This window comes from Aythya marila, assembly GCF_965140915.1.
Source record: "Aythya marila genome assembly, chromosome: 5".
NCBI classification, from domain to species: domain Eukaryota; kingdom Metazoa; phylum Chordata; class Aves; order Anseriformes; family Anatidae; genus Aythya; species Aythya marila.
The window spans coordinates 19,887,283-19,903,111 of record NC_139046.1 but is presented as its reverse complement, the minus strand read 5'-3'; the positions used below and the strand labels follow the sequence as shown (position 1 = coordinate 19,903,111).

The 15,829-nt window shown below is 67.9% G+C and overlaps 5 protein-coding genes across 9 annotated transcripts; 3 read left to right on the top strand and 2 right to left on the bottom strand.

Moving 5' to 3' along the window:
- The first annotated feature begins 328 nt into the window (after positions 1 to 328).
- On the top strand, positions 329 to 2,605 carry STX3 (syntaxin 3). The gene is made up of 9 exons (XM_082760587.1): positions 329 to 353; positions 427 to 526; positions 605 to 679; positions 768 to 835; positions 1,517 to 1,625; positions 1,748 to 1,821; positions 1,916 to 2,050; positions 2,256 to 2,366; positions 2,470 to 2,605. Exons 1-9 carry the CDS (start codon positions 333 to 335, stop codon positions 2,545 to 2,547), a joined length of 771 nt encoding a protein of 256 aa, XP_082616713.1. The 5' UTR covers positions 329 to 332; the 3' UTR covers positions 2,548 to 2,605.
- Positions 2,606 to 3,020: 415 nt separating this feature from the next.
- Positions 3,021 to 4,419, bottom strand: MRPL16 (mitochondrial ribosomal protein L16). Its single transcript, XM_082760539.1, has 4 exons — positions 4,351 to 4,419; positions 3,923 to 3,985; positions 3,691 to 3,839; positions 3,021 to 3,548 (listed from the first exon to the last, which is right to left on the bottom strand). The coding sequence occupies exons 1-4, from the start codon at positions 4,391 to 4,393 to the stop codon at positions 3,063 to 3,065; spliced, it is 741 nt and encodes a 246-aa protein (XP_082616665.1). The 5' UTR covers positions 4,394 to 4,419; the 3' UTR covers positions 3,021 to 3,062.
- A 1,184-nt stretch (positions 4,420 to 5,603) lies between these two features.
- Positions 5,604 to 7,723, bottom strand: CBLIF (cobalamin binding intrinsic factor). The gene is made up of 8 exons (XM_082762727.1): positions 7,566 to 7,723; positions 7,265 to 7,444; positions 6,958 to 7,101; positions 6,719 to 6,862; positions 6,239 to 6,643; positions 6,006 to 6,150; positions 5,806 to 5,924; positions 5,604 to 5,717 (listed from the first exon to the last, which is right to left on the bottom strand). Exons 1-8 carry the CDS (start codon positions 7,645 to 7,647, stop codon positions 5,656 to 5,658), a joined length of 1,281 nt encoding a protein of 426 aa, XP_082618853.1. The 5' UTR covers positions 7,648 to 7,723; the 3' UTR covers positions 5,604 to 5,655.
- A 315-nt stretch (positions 7,724 to 8,038) lies between these two features.
- LOC309879277 (zona pellucida sperm-binding protein 3-like) lies at positions 8,039 to 10,792 on the top strand (the record flags this gene model as incomplete). Its single annotated transcript, XM_082762816.1, has 8 exons — positions 8,039 to 8,050; positions 8,725 to 8,916; positions 9,277 to 9,389; positions 9,469 to 9,572; positions 9,646 to 9,817; positions 9,912 to 10,023; positions 10,102 to 10,477; positions 10,553 to 10,792. The coding sequence occupies 7 exons, from the start codon at positions 8,039 to 8,041 to the stop codon at positions 10,309 to 10,311; spliced, it is 915 nt and encodes a 304-aa protein (XP_082618942.1). The 3' UTR covers positions 10,312 to 10,477; positions 10,553 to 10,792.
- A 1,158-nt stretch (positions 10,793 to 11,950) lies between these two features.
- Positions 11,951 to 14,452, top strand: LOC309879093 (membrane-spanning 4-domains subfamily A member 12-like). Of its 5 annotated transcripts, XM_082762425.1 has the most exons (7): positions 11,951 to 12,081; positions 12,494 to 12,613; positions 12,758 to 12,814; positions 13,194 to 13,325; positions 13,691 to 13,804; positions 13,876 to 13,959; positions 14,065 to 14,452. In XM_082762425.1, the coding sequence occupies exons 1-7, from the start codon at positions 11,992 to 11,994 to the stop codon at positions 14,083 to 14,085; spliced, it is 618 nt and encodes a 205-aa protein (XP_082618551.1). In that variant the 5' UTR covers positions 11,951 to 11,991; the 3' UTR covers positions 14,086 to 14,452. The 5 variants fall into 5 exon arrangements, 4 of the variants coding, with proteins under 4 accessions (XP_082618551.1, XP_082618549.1, XP_082618548.1 ...); XM_082762423.1 differs by having other exon boundaries at positions 12,494 to 12,814; XM_082762424.1 differs by lacking the exon at positions 11,951 to 12,081 and having other exon boundaries at positions 12,117 to 12,613.
- The last annotated feature ends 1,377 nt before the right edge of the window (positions 14,453 to 15,829 follow it).

Genomic DNA, 15,829 nt, shown 5'->3' with positions numbered 1-15,829 from the left:
CGGGTGGGGGGGTGGGGGGGGGGGTGGGGTGGGGGGGGAGCCCCCCGTGCCGTAGGGCCCCGTACCGGGGTGCCCCAGGACCCTGCCCCGGCCCCTCGCCGTGTACCCGTTAATCCCCCCGGCCCGCTGTGCGCCCCACACCGATGGCACCCAGACACCCCTTCCCCTCCCCTCCCCGCTCGGGGTCCCCCGTGTCCCCTCCCCGTGTCCCCGACCCGCCTCGGGGTGTCCCCGGGGTGCCCTGAGCGCCCCCCCGGTGCTCCCCCCCCCAGAAGCAGGATGCAGAGGACGATGCCGACGAGCTGGAGATCGCCGTGGACAACACGGCCTTCATGGACGAGTTCTTCGCCGAGGTGCTGGGGGGGCTGGGGGGGGGAGATTTGGGGGTGGGGAGGGGGCTGCCAACCTGACACCCCCCCAAAAAAGATCGAGGAGACCCGGCAGAACATCGACAAGATCTCGGAGAACGTGGAGGAGGCCAAGAAGCTCTACAGCGTCATCCTCTCGGCCCCCATCCCCGAGCAGAGTGAGTGGGGGGGCTCTGTGCGTGCGTGGTCCCCCCCCAAAAAAAAAACAAACAAACAGGGCCCTGCTGTCCCCGCAGAGACCAAAGACGAGCTGGAGCAGCTCACGGCCGACATCAAGAAGATGGCCAACAGCGTGCGGAACAAGCTGAAGAGTGAGCGGCCGCGGCCCCGGCACAAGGGGGGGTCCCCGGGGGGGCGCACGGTGCCCTGATGGATGTGGGGGGGTCTCGCTGCTGGCAGGCATGGAGAGGAACATCGAGCAGGACGAGGAGCGCTCCTCCGCCGACCTGCGCATACGCAAGTCCCAGGTGAGGCCCCAGGGCACCGTCCCTGTCCCCCGGGGGTGGGGTGTCACCCCCCGGGTGCTGGGCTCATGTCTGGGGACGGGCCCTGCCTGGGTGGCCCCGGATCCGCGTCTCTGGTTCCTGTCCCCGCTGCCCGTGGGCGTCCCCAGCCTCGTGGCCCTGTCCGTGGTGCTGGTCCTTGCCGCTGGGACGTGCCGTGGGCAGGGTGTCCCCGTCCCAATGTCCCCGTCCCGGTGTCCCCATCCCCATCCTTGGCATTCAGTCACATTCCCTGGGCTGGGACACGCTGTGCCCCGGGTGTCCCCATCCCAATATTCCCATCCCGATGTCCCCATCCCCATGCTCCCATTCAGTCACGTTCCCTGGGGTGGCACGCACCATACCCAGGCTCTTCCCATCCCAATGTCCCCACTCCAACGTCCCCATCCTGAACTCTTGGTGCTGCCCACACCTGCAGTGTCCCTATTCCAGCGTCCCCATCCCGACATCCCCATCCCAACATCCCCGTCCCTGCCCCTACTTCTCACTCCCTGCGGCTGGGCACCATGCCCAAGGCGTCCCCATCTCCACACCCCCCTCCCAGTGCCCCCACTCCCATCCCTTGGGGCGGGACACGCCACCCCCGTGGTGTCCCCATCCCAATGTCCCCGTCCCGATGTCCCTGTCCCGCCGTCCTGCCCGCAGCACTCGGTCCTGTCTCGGAAGTTCGTCGACGTGATGACCAAGTACAACGAGGCGCAGGTCGACTTCCGAGAGCGCAGCAAGGGCCGGATCCAGCGCCAGCTGGAGATCAGTGCGTGCCCCTTCCCCTACCTCCCCCCCCACCCAAAAAACCTGGGCGGGGCCTCTCCCACACGCCCCGCCCCCTTTTTTGGTGGCCCGGGCGCAGCCTGTGGTGGCCCTGACCCCGCGCAGCCGGCAAGAACACGACGGACGAGGAGCTGGAGGAGATGCTGGAGAGCGGGAACCCCGCCATCTTCACCTCGGGGGTGAGCCCGGGGGGACACCGAGGGACACGGGGGGGGACGCAGGGGGGCTGGGCCTGCCCTCCCCCTTGACCCCCTCCCCAAAATTTCCCCGCAGATCGTGGACTCGCAGATCTCGAAGCAGGCGCTGAGCGAGATCGAGGGGCGGCACAAGGACATCGTGCGGCTGGAGAGCAGCATCAAGGAGCTGCACGACATGTTCGTCGACATCGCCATGCTGGTGGAGAACCAGGCACGGCGCGGGGGGGGCCGGGGGGGCACCGGGGACCTGGGTGGGACGTGGGACAGGACGGGGACGGGCAGGGACCCCTGCGGGAGTCCCCGGGGAGGGGGCAGCGTCCCTATTCCCCCCGGGAGCGCGCCCCGTGCCCCCAGCCACGCGAGGAGCCGCGCTGTGCTTCCCCCCCCCCTTCTTTCTGCTGCCCCCCGCCCCGCAGGGAGCCATGATCGACCGCATCGAGAACAACATGGACCAGTCCGTGGGCTTCGTGGAGCGCGCCGTGGCCGACACCAAGAAGGCCGTGAAGTACCAGAGCGAGGCCAGGAGGGTGAGACGGAGTGGCGGCCACGGCGCCCTCCTCCCCGCCTCGCCCCTGGACCCCCCTCCCGCCCCTTGCCCCCCTCAGCGCCGCTCTCTCCCCCCCCACGCAGAAGAAGATCATGATCATGATCTGCTGCATTATCCTCGCCGTCATCCTGGCCGCCAGCATCGGGAGCATCTTCGCCTGAGCGGCCCCGCACGCTGCCTGCAGGTGACAGGGGTGGTGGCAGCCCTCCCCGGGTGGGGACAGCCACCTCCCCCGCTCCCCCCCCCCCAGCAGGTGGCTTCCCCCTCCTGCCCGGATGATCCCGCCCGCGGCTCCAGCCCTGGGAGCCGCCTGCCAAGCCCCACGGATGCCGCCCCACCGCAGCCCGGAGGAGTGCAGGTCGCCTGCCCTGCTCCCGCTCCCCCCTGCCGCAGGGCTCAGCCCCGTGCGGCGGCAGGAGGAGGCTCTGCTCCCCTCTCCTCTCGCTTGGAGCTCGCCCGCGGCCACCCCTCCGCGTCGCCACTCTTCAGACGTGCCGCACCCGCACCGGGCCCCTCCTTCTGAATAAAGACATCGCCCACGCCCTGCCCCAGGGTGCTGTCTGGGGTCACACGTCAGCCACCTCCCGCTGTCCCATCCCCACGCGCGAGCCTCCAGGAGCCGTAGCAGCCGCCGTACGTTCTCAAAAAAGGTTTTATTCCCGTCCCCGCCCGCTGCCTACACCCTGTGCCTCAGGAAGTGCTTGCCCCAGTAGCGTCCCTTCAGCTCCAGGTCGCGGGGGCTGAGGTACTTGCGCATGCCCAGCATGTTGGCGGCCACCACGCGCTCGAAGGTCCAGGGGTTCTGGTTGTTGAGCCTCCTCTCCTCCTCCTCCCGCCGCATCTCCTGCAGGCTGCGGCGGCTGACGGGGACGGCGGGGAAGGGCAGCTTCCTGGCCACCTGCGTGAGGAAGGGCTCCACCTCCTTGAACTCGCAGCGCCCGCCCACCTCCACCACCAGCCGCCCGCTCTTCACCGCCGTCACGTAGTGGTCGATGGGGCCCTTGCCGCCCCCCATGCGGTGCCCCAGGCTCTTCTTCGTCACCGCCTTGCGGGGGGCGGGCACGCGCCAGATGGCGAACATGGTTTTGGGGTCCATGCAGCGCCCGATGGTCAGCCGGATCATCTCAAAGTGCCCCCAGTGCAGGTAGCCGCCCCCCAGCGCCTGCGGGAGGGTGCACGCTGAGGGGCAGCCGCCGGGGGCTGCGTCACACCGGTGCCCCCCGCATTCCCCCTCCGCCCTCCCCCCTCTCCGGGGGGCAGCAGCCTCGCGGTGACGTCCCCCGGCTGCCGGCCCCGTTGCTCACCAGGATCCCGTACTGCCCCTGCGTCAGCTCGGTGGCCTCCCGGGAGGGCCCTCGGATGTCCCGCAGCCGCCGCGGCTCCCGCCGCACCTTGGGCACGGCCGGCACCTTCTCCATGAACTTCAGCTTCGGCCTCTCGGGCAGCGTCACCCCTACGGGGACACGGGGCTCACCGCGACACCCGGCACCGGCCACCGGGCCCTGCCACCCGCCCCCGCCCCCTGCCAGCCCTTACCGCTGTAGTCCGGGGGCATCGCCCAGCTCCTGAGGGCCGCACGGGGAGCGGCGCCGGCGGCACCTGCGGACACAGCGGGGTCACGGCGGGCACCGGAGGGGGGCCGCGTGTACCGGCAGCCCCGGGAGGGCCCCGCCCGGCCCCCCACAGCCTCCCCCCGACCCCCACAATCCCCCCCGGCCCCCTCCGGTTCCCCTCGGTTCTCCCCAGCCCCCTCCGGTTCCCCCCCAGCCTCCCCCGGCCCCTCCCGGCTTCCCCCCCCCGGTCCCTCTCTGTCCCCCCGGTCCCTCCCGGTCCTCCCCGGCCCCCCTCCCGGCCCCTCCCAGTCCCTCCCGGTGCCCTCCCGCCCCCCCAGTCCCCTCCTGGCCCCCCCCGGCCCCTCTCGGTCACCCCCCAGTCCCTCCCGGTGCCCCCCGGTCCCCCCCGACCTCCTCCGGCCGCCGCGGGCCGCGCCAGCCGCCACCACCCCATGGCCGGAAGTGCCCCTCAGGGCGCCGCCATCCGGGTCCGTCCCCCTGAGCCGCCCGGCGGGGCGCACTTCCGCCGGTCCGTCCCCTTTCCCTGCTCGGCCAGCCGCGGCACTTAGGTTCCGGCTGTCGTGGTTCCGCTCGAGTGGTCAGCCGAGCTCCACCACAGCCGCTCTCTCACTCCCCCTCCTCAAAGAGGAATGGGGAGAAAATATGTGAAAAGGGCTCAAGGATTGAGATAAGGACGAGAAAATCACGCAATAATTATTGTAACGGGCAAAACAGACTCGGCATAAGGAGATAGTAAGATTTATTGCCTACAACTAACAAGCGAGAGAAGTGAGAAAACAAAGGAAAAAAAAAACAAAAGCACCTTCCCCCCCCATCCACCCTTTTCCACCTCCTCCCCCCGAGCGGCGCAGGGGAACGGGGAATGGGGGTTATGGTCAGTCTACAGCACTTCTTCTCTGCCGCTCCTTCTCGGTCACTCTTGTCCCCTGTGCTGTGGGGTCCCACCCACGGGATGCAGTCCTTGATGAACTGATCCGGCGTGGGCTTCCCACAGGCAGCAGCTCTTTCAGAACTGCTCCAGATATGGGTCCGTACCACGGGGTCCATCCCTCAGGAGAAAACTGCTCCGACCTGGCTCCCCTACGGGCAGCAGCTCCTGCCAGGTCACCTGCTCCTGCGTGGGCTCCTCCAGGGGCTGCAGCGTGGAACCCTGCTCCACCGTGGTACTCCATGGGCTGCAGGGGGACATCCTGCTTCACCATGGTCCTCACCACAGGCCGCAGGGGACTTCTGCTCCGGCGCCTGGAGCACCTCTCCCCCTCCCTCTACACTGACCTTGTCGCCTGCAAGGCTGTTCCTCACTCCTCTCACTCTCCCAGCTGCTGTGTGGCGCAGCGTTTTTTTCCCTGTCTTAAATATGCTCTCACAGAGGCACAAACAACATCGCTTATTGGCTCAGATCTGGAAAACAATGGGGCCCTTCCCAAACATGGGGCAGCTTCTAGATCCTTCTCACAGAAACCCCCCCTGTAGCCCCCTGCTACCAAAACCTTTTCACATAAACCCACTACACTGCCTAGCCCACAGGGCCCCCGGCATAGCCTCCTCCTGTACCCCGCTCCCCCGAGGGGCCCCATCCCCGTCCCACTGCCCCCACCAAGGGGAGAGAGACCACGAGGCGCAGCCATAAGGGGATGCAAAAAGAGCTGTGCTGCAAATGGCTCTTTATTGACACTGCGGTGTCGCTCGGCGGCATCAGTAGGTGCTGAAGACGGCCCGGATGTGCTCCCCATCCTGCGGCTTGTAGGTGCCGACCCCTGTGGGGGGAACACGGGCATGAGGCCAAGCCGCCAGGCTCCTCCCTGGCACGGCCCCCCGCCGGGCACCCCCCTGGCTGCTGCCCACCTTCCTGCAGTGAGTCGGCGCCGCTGAAGAACTCCCAGAAGGTTCTGTCCTTCTCGCTGCCCGCCAGCCCATGGATGGACACCACCATGGGGCCCCACGACGTCGCCTCTGTCTCGAAGCTGTGGGCGAGGCCGGGCGGTGGGATCGGGGCCAGAGGGGGGAGGGTGTTGGCAGCAGCGCCCACTGCCCCCAGCGCTCACCTGAAATCCTTGGGATCGGCTTTTTCGGCTGCCTGCAGCACGGCCAGCAGCGTGGAGCCGGCCGGGACGCTCACAGTGGTGGAGAATTGGAAGGGCTTTCCCTTCAGGTTGTTGGTGATGGTGTAGTGCACCGTGATCGGGGGCCCTGAGGGGTGCAGAGGGGGGCAGAGGGGTGGGCTGGGGGCTGCAGCAGAGCCACAGCGTCGTCCCGTGGGGCTGGGGGGGGTCAGTACCTTCCTGAGCTGTCGTGGCCTGGCTTGGGGACAGGGCCAGCTGCGGGATGGTGACGGTGACGACGCTGCAGTCCAGGCTGGCAGCGTCGAGGTAGGGTTTGTGCACCAGGGCCGGCACCGCTTGGGCTACAGCCATGGGCTGCTGCAGCTGGTGGCTGTAGACGGCAGAGAAAGCCTGGGCACAGTCCCACTCCCGTGGGGCGTAGAACTTGCTGGCGGTTTCCAGCACCTGCATGGCCAGCGACGTGCTGTAGATGTTCCCGATCACGCCCTTCCCTTCCGCCTGCTTGTCGAGGAAGCCCTTGGACACCTCCTCCAAGGCCTCTTGTAGCAGGTCCCGTGTGTCAGGGAGCTTCGTCCGGTCGTACACGCACTCCAGCGCCAGCGCCATCACGGCCTGGGTGTCTGCACGGTGCCGGTGTCACCGCCCGCTCGGCAGGGGCAGAGCCACCGGGAGCACGGGGCTGGGGGGACCCTTACCCACGTCGATCTGGCTGCCGGGGCTCAGCAGCTGCTTGGCCAGGAGGATGGCGTCCTGTTCGTAGTCACCCGTCCTCGCCAAGCACAGCGCCAGCACGTCCAGGCCCACGCTGTACAGGGTGGTGAGCGGGACGCCGTCCTTCTCTGCAAGCAGCGGGGTGCCGTGAGCCCACGGAGGGGCGGCACGGGGCGGGGAGTGGGGTCCCTGCGCCGCCCCCTGCCCTCCTCAGCCCCCATACCCAGTCTGGCCACCTCCTTGCGGGTCTTCTGGTCCAGGACTCGGCTCAGGTTGACGCTGAGCCCGTGTGACTCGACGTGCTGGGGATCGCGGCAGGAGGAGAGGAGGGCGAGGGTGTACAGGGCCACTTGGCCCGAGGACATGTCTGTGGGGACAGAAAGCAGCCAGGGCGTGCGGGGTGCCCAAAGCAGGGACCCCGACCCCAGAGGGGCCGAGCTGCCGCCGGTAGGGGGAAAACAGCCAGCCCCACAGCTCCGGTGCCAGCGGGGGTGGCGGGGTGCAGGGCTGCCCCCCGAGCCCCCCCCTACCTTTCTGTGCTCTGTTCACCGCGTCCTCCTGGATCTTCTTGAGCAGCTCCTGCCGGGCGTTGCTGCCGGTGGCCCCGGCCAGGTTGAAGGCCAGCAGCACGCTGGGGTTCGGCACCTCGGACTCTGCCACCGATCTCTCCAGGATCTGCAGCATCCGGGTGAGCTCCTGGGGCGGGATGTCTGGGGCGAGAGGGAGCGGGGGCTCGCTGGGACGTTGCCCGAGACCCCGCACCCTCCCTGCCGGGCTTGGCCCCCGCTCCCTCCACCGGCGAGCGTCCCCGGGGGGGGGTCTGGCACTCACCACAGCCCTGGGGAGCCGTGCCTGCCGCCCCGCTGCCCAGCAGGGCCAGCAGCACCCCGATGCTGAGAGCTGCGCTGAGCATCCTCCCGTCCTCAGGGCCAGCAGTCCGCGCCGTGCCTGTCCCTCGCCGCGCCCTCTCTCTTTTTAAGCTGTCTCCAATGGAGAGGGGGGGACCTTTTGCGCCCTCCCGCTGTCCTGGCACCACCAAGCACCTAGTGGCTTATCTGCGTGCTTGGCACGGGCACCCAAGGGTGCTTCAAGGATACCAGCTGGCCTGTGGTGCGGCAGGATGGGGCTGGGCTGGGCTGGACGGGGCTGGGACCAGCTCAACAGGTTTGGGCCGAGCCCAGCTGGCACTGGGACCGTGCCTGGCACCGACACCGTGCCTGGCACTGACACCAACACCGTGTCTGGCACCAGCCCTACCTGATATGCCTGTGCCATGACCCCTTGCCCCTCAAACTGGCCCCAAAATGACCCTTCCGGTGCGTGCAGATCACCCTCTGCCGCCAGGGAGAAAGCTGGGTGCTGCCGGGGAGCCACTGAGGAGGTGGTGGGGTCACCAACCCCTCCCGGGTGTCCCATGGCATGGCTCTGAGCCGTGGAGACATTGGTACAGGTGTAGCAGGGGACTGTCCCCCTTGTGCATCGCCACCCGGGGACAGGGAGGGACCAGGGGGAGCAGGGGTAGGGGCAGGAGTGGGGCCAGAGGCAGGCAGTGATGGGGCGCAGCTGGGTGCAGGGGGCGGCGGGGACCACCCGCCCTCCCATTGGGGCAGCCGGCATCGGGCCAGGTGTAAAAGCCCCCAGGGGCCCCCCCCACCCATCCTCCCTCCTCCCTGCTGTGATGGAGACCCAAGGGTGGCTCCTGCTCCTCCTCCTGACCACAGCCCGGGCATGGGATGCCCTGGGTAAGAGGCGAGGGGGTGCCCCTGTTTGTGGTGGCTGTGCCCCACGTTGTTTTTCTCCCCCTCCAGGGTGGGTTTGTGTTAAGGGCTGTAGCTGGGGGGCTGTGTTGGGAGCGAGGGAAGCCTCAGTAGGAGCCCTGCATCCCCTCCTCCTCCTAGGGAGAGGCTCTGGGGCACCACAGCTCCGTGGGGATCCCTTCTCTGGCTGTAAATGGGGGGTCTCCTGGTCCCTCTGTGCTGTGTCCCCCCAGTTCATTCCCTGTCCCACCCCAGTCCAGGTGCGCTGTGGCAGCAGGCGGCTCTCGGTGGGGGTGCCGGCCGGGCTGCTGGGGGCTGGAGCCTTCAGGGAGCTGTGGCTGGGCTCTGGCTGCGGTGTGACCGGTGCTGATGGGGACAGGTACTGGCTGGAGCACCCCCTCACAGCCTGTGGGACCATCCTGCAGGTGAGGGCATGGGAATGGTACCTCCATGTGTCCCCAGTGGAGGCGTTTGGGGTGTCTGGAGGGATCTGTGCCCCCATGGGAGGGCTGGGAGCTGTGGGAAGGGAGCTGTGGGAAGGGAGTCACGCCAGGTGAGCGCGTTGGCTCCTCAACCTGCAGGGGAGCTCCCTGAGGAGCGGATCCCAGCAGAGCCTGGAGGGCTGGGGTGCTTGTGCCTGGGTGGAAGCATGGCTCGGGGTTTGGGGTGGGTGCAGCAGGGCGGGTAAAGCTTTGCTCCCCCCAAAAATGGGTGCTGGGAGCAGGGAGGGGACACTGCACTGAGCCGGCTGACACCTCTGTCCCTGCATCTCGTGGTTCCCGCAGCTCCTCCCGGACACCATCCGCTACACCAACCTCCTCCGCTACCGCCCGCTGGCTGCGGGCCCCGCGGCTCGCCCCGCTCCCTTCTCCATCCCCGTGGAGTGCCGCTACCCCAGGTGAGCACAGCGCCCTGCCTGCCCCAGGAGCCCTGCTCCCGGTGTGCCGCCCGCCCCGCTGCAGGGTGCTGCCTTGCAGGAGGGGCAGCGCTTCCTCGGGGGCTGTGCAGCCCACCTGGGTCCCCTTTGGCTCCACCATCGCCCACCGGAGACGCCTGCGCTTCGCCCTGGACGCGTACGACCGTGAGTGCTGCAGCCCCAGGGCCCTGTGGCACCCGGGGGGTGGCAGCAGGCACCCACACCCGCCTGTCCCCAGGGTCCTGGACCTCCCGCCTGCCCCTGCCCACCTTCGTGCTGGGCGAGCTGATCAACATCCAGGCGTCAGTGGCCGCCGACACGCGCCTGCCCCTCCGAGTCTTCGTGGATGAGTGCGTGGCCAGCCCTGGCGCGGCGTCGCCGGTGTCGTACCAGCTCATTGGGGATGGCGGGTGAGTTTGGGGATGGATGGGGGTGTGCGTAACGCCGTGCCCCACGCTGAGGGGGCGGCCGTGCCCACCTTGTCCCCTCCGTGTCCCCCCCCAGGTGCCTGCTGGATGGGCGGCTGGGCCGCTCGCGGTTCCTCCCGCAGCGCAGGGACGGCGCGCTGCGCTTCCAGCTGGACTCCTTCCTCTTCCCCAACGCCTCCAGCCCCCAGGTGCGTGCTGGGGGTGCGGGGATGGATGGCGGGGTCCCCTGTGGGGCAGTTCTGGCAGGAGGATGCCTGTCCCCGCAGATCTTCCTCCGCTGTCACCTGCGGGCAGCAGTGGCGGGGGCCGGTGGCAGCAAGACCTGCTCCTACGACCCCTCAGCAGCTGCCTGGCGCTCCCCGGACGGTGCCGACTGCTCCTGCTGCGGCTCCCCGGGTGGCTGCAGGGGCCGGCGGCGGCGGCAGGATGATGGCACAGGTAAGAGCTGGGAGTATGGGATGGTGCTGGTGCCGTGAGCTCAGCGCTGCCCACGGCATCTCCCTGCAGGACTGCTGGGTGCAGCCAGCCTCCGCCTGCGGCTGCTCTCGGCACCACCCGGCTCGCCCACGGCACCGCAGCCTGGCACAGCCCTGCCGAGCCGCCCCTCGGCCCCGGTGCTGCGCGGGGACCAGAGGGACTCAGGTGAGTGCGGGGGGCCCGCTGTGGGGTGCGGGGTTCCCCCTCTGTGCCCCCTCACCTCCTGGCTTGTCCCCGCAGGGCCAGCGCTCCCCGTTCCTGCCACCACGCTGGTGATGGTGGCCATGGGCTCTGTCCTCGCCGCCGTGGGCGCGCTGGGCTGCTACTGCTCCGCGCGGCGCTACCGCAGCCGGCGCCAGGCGGTGGCACCAGGGGAGCCCCGTGCCGTGGCCATGGCCCCTACGGGTGCTGAGGGTGCCCAGGCTCCTCCGGGGGACCCTGCTGCTGCGTGAGCCTGCCTGCTTTGGAAATAAAGGTGGAACGGAGATGGATTGCTGCAGGGTGTCTTGGGGGCCTCCCTGGTGCTGGGGCTTGTCCTGGTGCCCCCAAGTGTCCCGGTGGGCACCCCATGCTGCCCGCTGTGCCGGGGGCTCATACCTTTCTTTGCTTCCCTCTGTGGTGTCCAGAAATGCACCCAAAGAGGAGGCATCCCTTGGCTGGGGGTGCTCCAGCCGGTGCCAGGGGCAGACAGGGGGCTTCTGGTGGGGAAGGGGTGAGTTTTGGGTCGTGTCCCCATTAGGGGACGCGGTTTGGGGGGCTGCTGTTGCTCAACAGCAAGGTGAGGGCTGCCGGGTCAAGGAATGCGGGATGTTTAATTAGTGAGCGGCTGTTTGCTCCCCTACAGCCCAGCCCTCGGCTCCCGCTCCTGGCAGGGTGCCCCGGAGAAGGATCAAAACAGCGGGAGCCCAAGGGCGAGGCCATACGGTGGCCCTGGGCCAGGGGGAGAGGAGCTGGCACTGGGATGTACTGGGACGTACTGGTGCTCGTGACCGGCTGGGTCAACACAGCTGCTGCGGGGGGCACTGGGGGGGGGATTTGGGGTGATGCCAGCTCTGCCCTCGCTCCGGGGGCTACTCCAGCAACCGGGGGCAGAGCTGGCACCCACTAGGGGCTGTGGTGTGGGGGTTTGGGGGGCTCCAGCTGGGCTGGGGGTGCAGGGGGGCTGCTCCTGCTCCAGCCCCCCCCGGCAGCACTGGCTGGGGGGGGCTCGGCTCTGCGCGGTGCCCAGGGGAGGAGACGTTCCTGCGCCTAATGGCCCTTGATGGAGCCTTCTTCCAGGAACTCGCTGCAGGGCTTTTTATTTTCTATTTTTTTTCCCTCGCTCCCTTTTGAGTTGTAAACAGCGCGATGGGGGCTGCGATGCGGGAAGGGGGGGGGGTCCCGGCTTTATCGTGCCCATCACAGCCCACGCGTGGGTAGGGTGGGAGGGGGGACCGGGGGGGCACTCGGGCGCTGGGTACCCCTCCGGTAGGAGGGTCCGGGCACCGGGACGCCCCCCCCCTCTTGCCAGACCCCCCCCACACCCCCGGGGCCGCCCCTGACATCACGGGGCGGCTCCAATCGGCGCCCGTCGGTGCGGGAGGGGGGGGGAGGACGGCCGGGGGGGGGGGGCACGGGGATTCGGGGGGTGTAGATGGAGGCGGGGGGGCTCCGGTGGCCGCTCTGCCCCTGCCGCCTCCATGCAGGGGATGGGGACGCTGCGGCTGGGGAGCCGCGCCGTCATGTACACGGCCGAGACCCTCCCCAAGGGCAAGAACCGGGTGATGGGGGTGAGTTGGAACCGGGGGGGGGGGCTGCGCTGCTCGCCCCCTTCCTTCTCCCCTCCCTGTCCTCGCTGCGCCTCCCCAGTTCCCCTCCCTCAGCATCCCCGGGGGGCTGGGTCCCTGTGGGTGCTGCCAGACCCCGAGTGTGTGTGGGGGGGCACGGGGACATCCCCCCCCCCCCCCCCCCCCAGCACCGAGGAGTCAATTTGGGGTGGGGGTGAGGTGTGTGTGCTCTTTGCCTACCCCCCCTATGCCTTGCACTGCCCTGTGCGGGGTCTGCGGGTTCCAGACCCCCTCCCCTCCTGTGGGGTTTGAGCTCTGCCATGGGGCTGAAGCCAATTTCTGCCCCCACCCCGAGCTGTGGGGCTGCCCCAGGGGAGGGGGGGATATGGCCCTTACCCCCCCCCGCCCCGCTCAGACCATCCAGATCATGACCGGCTTCATGCACATCGGCTTCGGGATCGTCCTGACCACGCTCACCAACGTCTACACCTCGGTCTTCGTCATCGGCGAGATCCCCTTCCTGGGCGGCGTGTCCGTGCGTAGCGCGGGGAGGGGGCTGCCTGCCGTGCCCCCCCTCCGTCTGGGGACCGGGATGGGGTCGGGGGGCATGCCTGTGCTGTGGGGGCGTTGTGTGGGGCCGGGGGGGCGGCAGCTGACCGCCCCCTCTCTCCCGGTGCAGTTCATCATCTCGGGCTGCCTCTCCATCGGGGCAGAGAAGAGCCCCACGGAATGTGCGGTGAGTGTGCCCCCAGCCCCGATTTTGGGGAAGGGGGAGGGGGGGGAGCGGCACGAGCATGGGCGAACCCCGCTGGGGCGAAGCCGTGTCCCCGTTTGGAAGCGGTGCTGAGGCTATTTCTGTAAATGAGCTATTTGAGGGAAGGATGATGGGCAAGGGGAAAGAAAAAAAGCACCCGGCTGGGCTGCAAACCAGCCCTTTTTGCTGTGTCAGCAGAGCCGCTGGGGGGCTCGGGGGGTGCCGGGGTCCCGGTGCAAGTGCTGGGAGATCTGGGGGTGGCTCGGGGTGATGCTGGGGCCGGCTCAGAGCCGTTACTGGGGGCTGTGGGCTTGGGGTGGAGGGGCTCGCTGCCAGCCCCAAAGCCTCCCCGCACCCTCAGGTGAAAGGCAGCCAGGCCATGAACGTCATCAGCGCCATCTTCGCGCTGCTGGGCATCGTCGCCTTCATTGTTGACCTCAACCTGAACGGGCTGTACCGCTCTGGCTTCGACTACTACAGCTACCTCGTCCTGGTAAGCCGGGGTGAAGCTGTGTCTCAACATCCCCCACCTGGGTGGCACCCAGCCTCCTGGGGACCCTCTCCCTGCCTTTGTTCCTGAGCCATGGGGGCTCTTTCCCAGCCCCCTTGGGGAGCCCAGGGCTGGTGCTGCCCACCCGGTGGGGTCAGGCACCCTGGAAGTGCCCGGTTCCATCTGTGCACCGTGAAAGTAGCAAGGCGAAGGGCACAGAGCAAAACCTTGGTGCCCACGAAGGCTCAGCTGCTGCGTTTGGGACCAGGGGGAGATGGGGAGGGGGAAAACCCTTGGCCCTGAAATGCGGGGTGGGGTCTGCCCTGCTGAGCCTGGGGTCTGCTGATGGTGCTTTCCCCACCCTGGAGCTCGCAGGGAACGGCATCTCCATCGTGCTGCTCATCTTCACCATCCTGGAGTTCTGCATTGCTGTGGCCACCGCCAATTTCTGGTGCCGGGCGACCCGCCTGAGCTCCAACGAGGTAAGGGGGGCGAAGCTTGGGGGTTCAACCCCTGCGGGGCTGAGCGCTGACCCTTTTCTCTCCCTCCCCAGGCCATGCTGATCGTGCCCAGTGCCACACGGCCAGACTTGGCCGTGCCACCGGCGGAGCTGCCGCAGCCACCCAGCTACACCGAGGTGACTGAGGGGCCTGCAGAGGGGATCCCCAGCCCCCTCAGGTGCTGGGGGTCCCCCCCCTACCCTTGAGTGGCATCCATCTCTGTGTGCTTCTCTATTTTGCAGCTGGTTGCCCCTGAAGTGTAATCAGGCCCTGAGGATGTCCCTGAGAGTGGCACCGGGTCCCCTGGTGCCCCCGAAGCCACCTGAAGCTGGAGCATCCCCCTCCTGGTGGGCTGGGGTGTGCTGGTAGCCCCCAGCCCCACTGCTGAGCTTGCCCCCCTCCCTCCTGCCTGCTGGTGACTCTCGGTTCACCCCTGTCCCTGGCTCGCCCTTATGGGGGGCTGCTCGTGCCCGCTGGCTGCTCTGGGGGCTCTGCGCTTTGTGGGGTGGGCCGGGCATTGGGGCTGGAGGCCTGGACCCCCTGAGGGCAGTGGTGCCGCTGCTATCTTGGAGGCTGTGCAGCAGCCGGGCTCGTATTGCTCCGGCTTTGTTGTGTCTTGGAAATAAATGCTGAGGCCGGGCCTGGCTCTGCTTCTTTTGGGGGGGTTTCTCAGTCCAGGGGCTGCCCTGTGGCAGCTGCTGGCCGTCAGGTGAGGAGCCGGAGCCGTGCCACAGCTCAGGAGCGGTTTTGGGTTGAGTTCTGTGTTTTCCTTCTTGTTTCAGCAACCCCTCCCCGTGCTCACACCGCTCAGCCAGAACCTCATGGATTATTCACTTGCTGTCAGTTATTTCTGTTCCCAGCTCTGAAAAAATAATGAGCCGGTTCGGGAGGAAAAGCCCCAGAGAAGGGAGGCAGCGCGGAAGGGGAGGCTCTCACCGCTCGCGCTGCGGTCACAGTGCATTAAACTCTGGCTCCTCCTGAGGCACGAGCCCCTCCATCCACACAGCTCCGTGCCAGCATTTTTGGGAACCTCTGGCCACTACCCTCACCCTGTCCCATGGGGTCCCCACACATCCCCCCTGCACTGGGCTGAGCTGTAGGGTGCCCCTTCCCTGCTCTCTGGGCATTGACACAGCAACAACACGGGGCAGCTTTTTGGGCAGGAATATATGTTTTAAGGCTCTTCTGGGGATTTTGCAGACTTGAAAACCCCTGGGGAGGGAGGTGGGGGAAGGTTGTGGGGTTGGGACAACGAGCAGCAGGTTCCAGGGGGCTGAGTACACAGGGGATCCGTGTCCACGTGCACGAGGCAGGAGCTGCTCTTTGGGGTCCCTGCTGGAGGGAAAGGGCCCTCGGGGATCAGCCAAGCCTGGAGGAGGGGGCTGCCCTTGCTTTTTAGGGCCGGGGGGGGTCCTAGGTTAGCAGTGGGGGAAGTCTGAGGGGTCTGCAGGGCACGGCCCCTCCACGGCTCTGTGTCCGGGGCCAATGTCAGCACGGGGAGCGCGGAGCAGCACGTGTCTGCTGTGAAAACACCGGGGCTGCTCCGTCTTCCCAGGGACAGGCGGAGATAAAAGCCAGCTCTTTTGTTAGCTGGAGCCTGCCCCAGAAAACGTGGCTTTCTCATTAAGGAGCCGGTGCCGTAACGGCCCTGCCAGAAAACACGGGCTTGGAAGAGAAGGCAAATATTGACTATCGGTATTTTTATGGGGATATAAAGTCTTTCACAGGAAGCAGAAACTTTCTGTGAAAAGCAATTACCCTCACGCTCTGTTTTCCTTGGAAGAGGCAGGGATTTGGCTGGGAAGGAGGCTGGCCAAGGCGCCGGCTCGGCGTGGGGGGGCTCCCCAGCACCCGCGCCCCCCAGGCTGCGTCCCTGCACTCCCCCCGGGAGCCTGGGGGGAGGCGGGGCGGCGGGGGAAGGATTTCCAGCTGTCGGGAGAGCAAATCCCGGCTTTAACAACGTCACCGTGTCACAGCGGCGAGGCAGATGGGGGCTGGCCGGCTGCG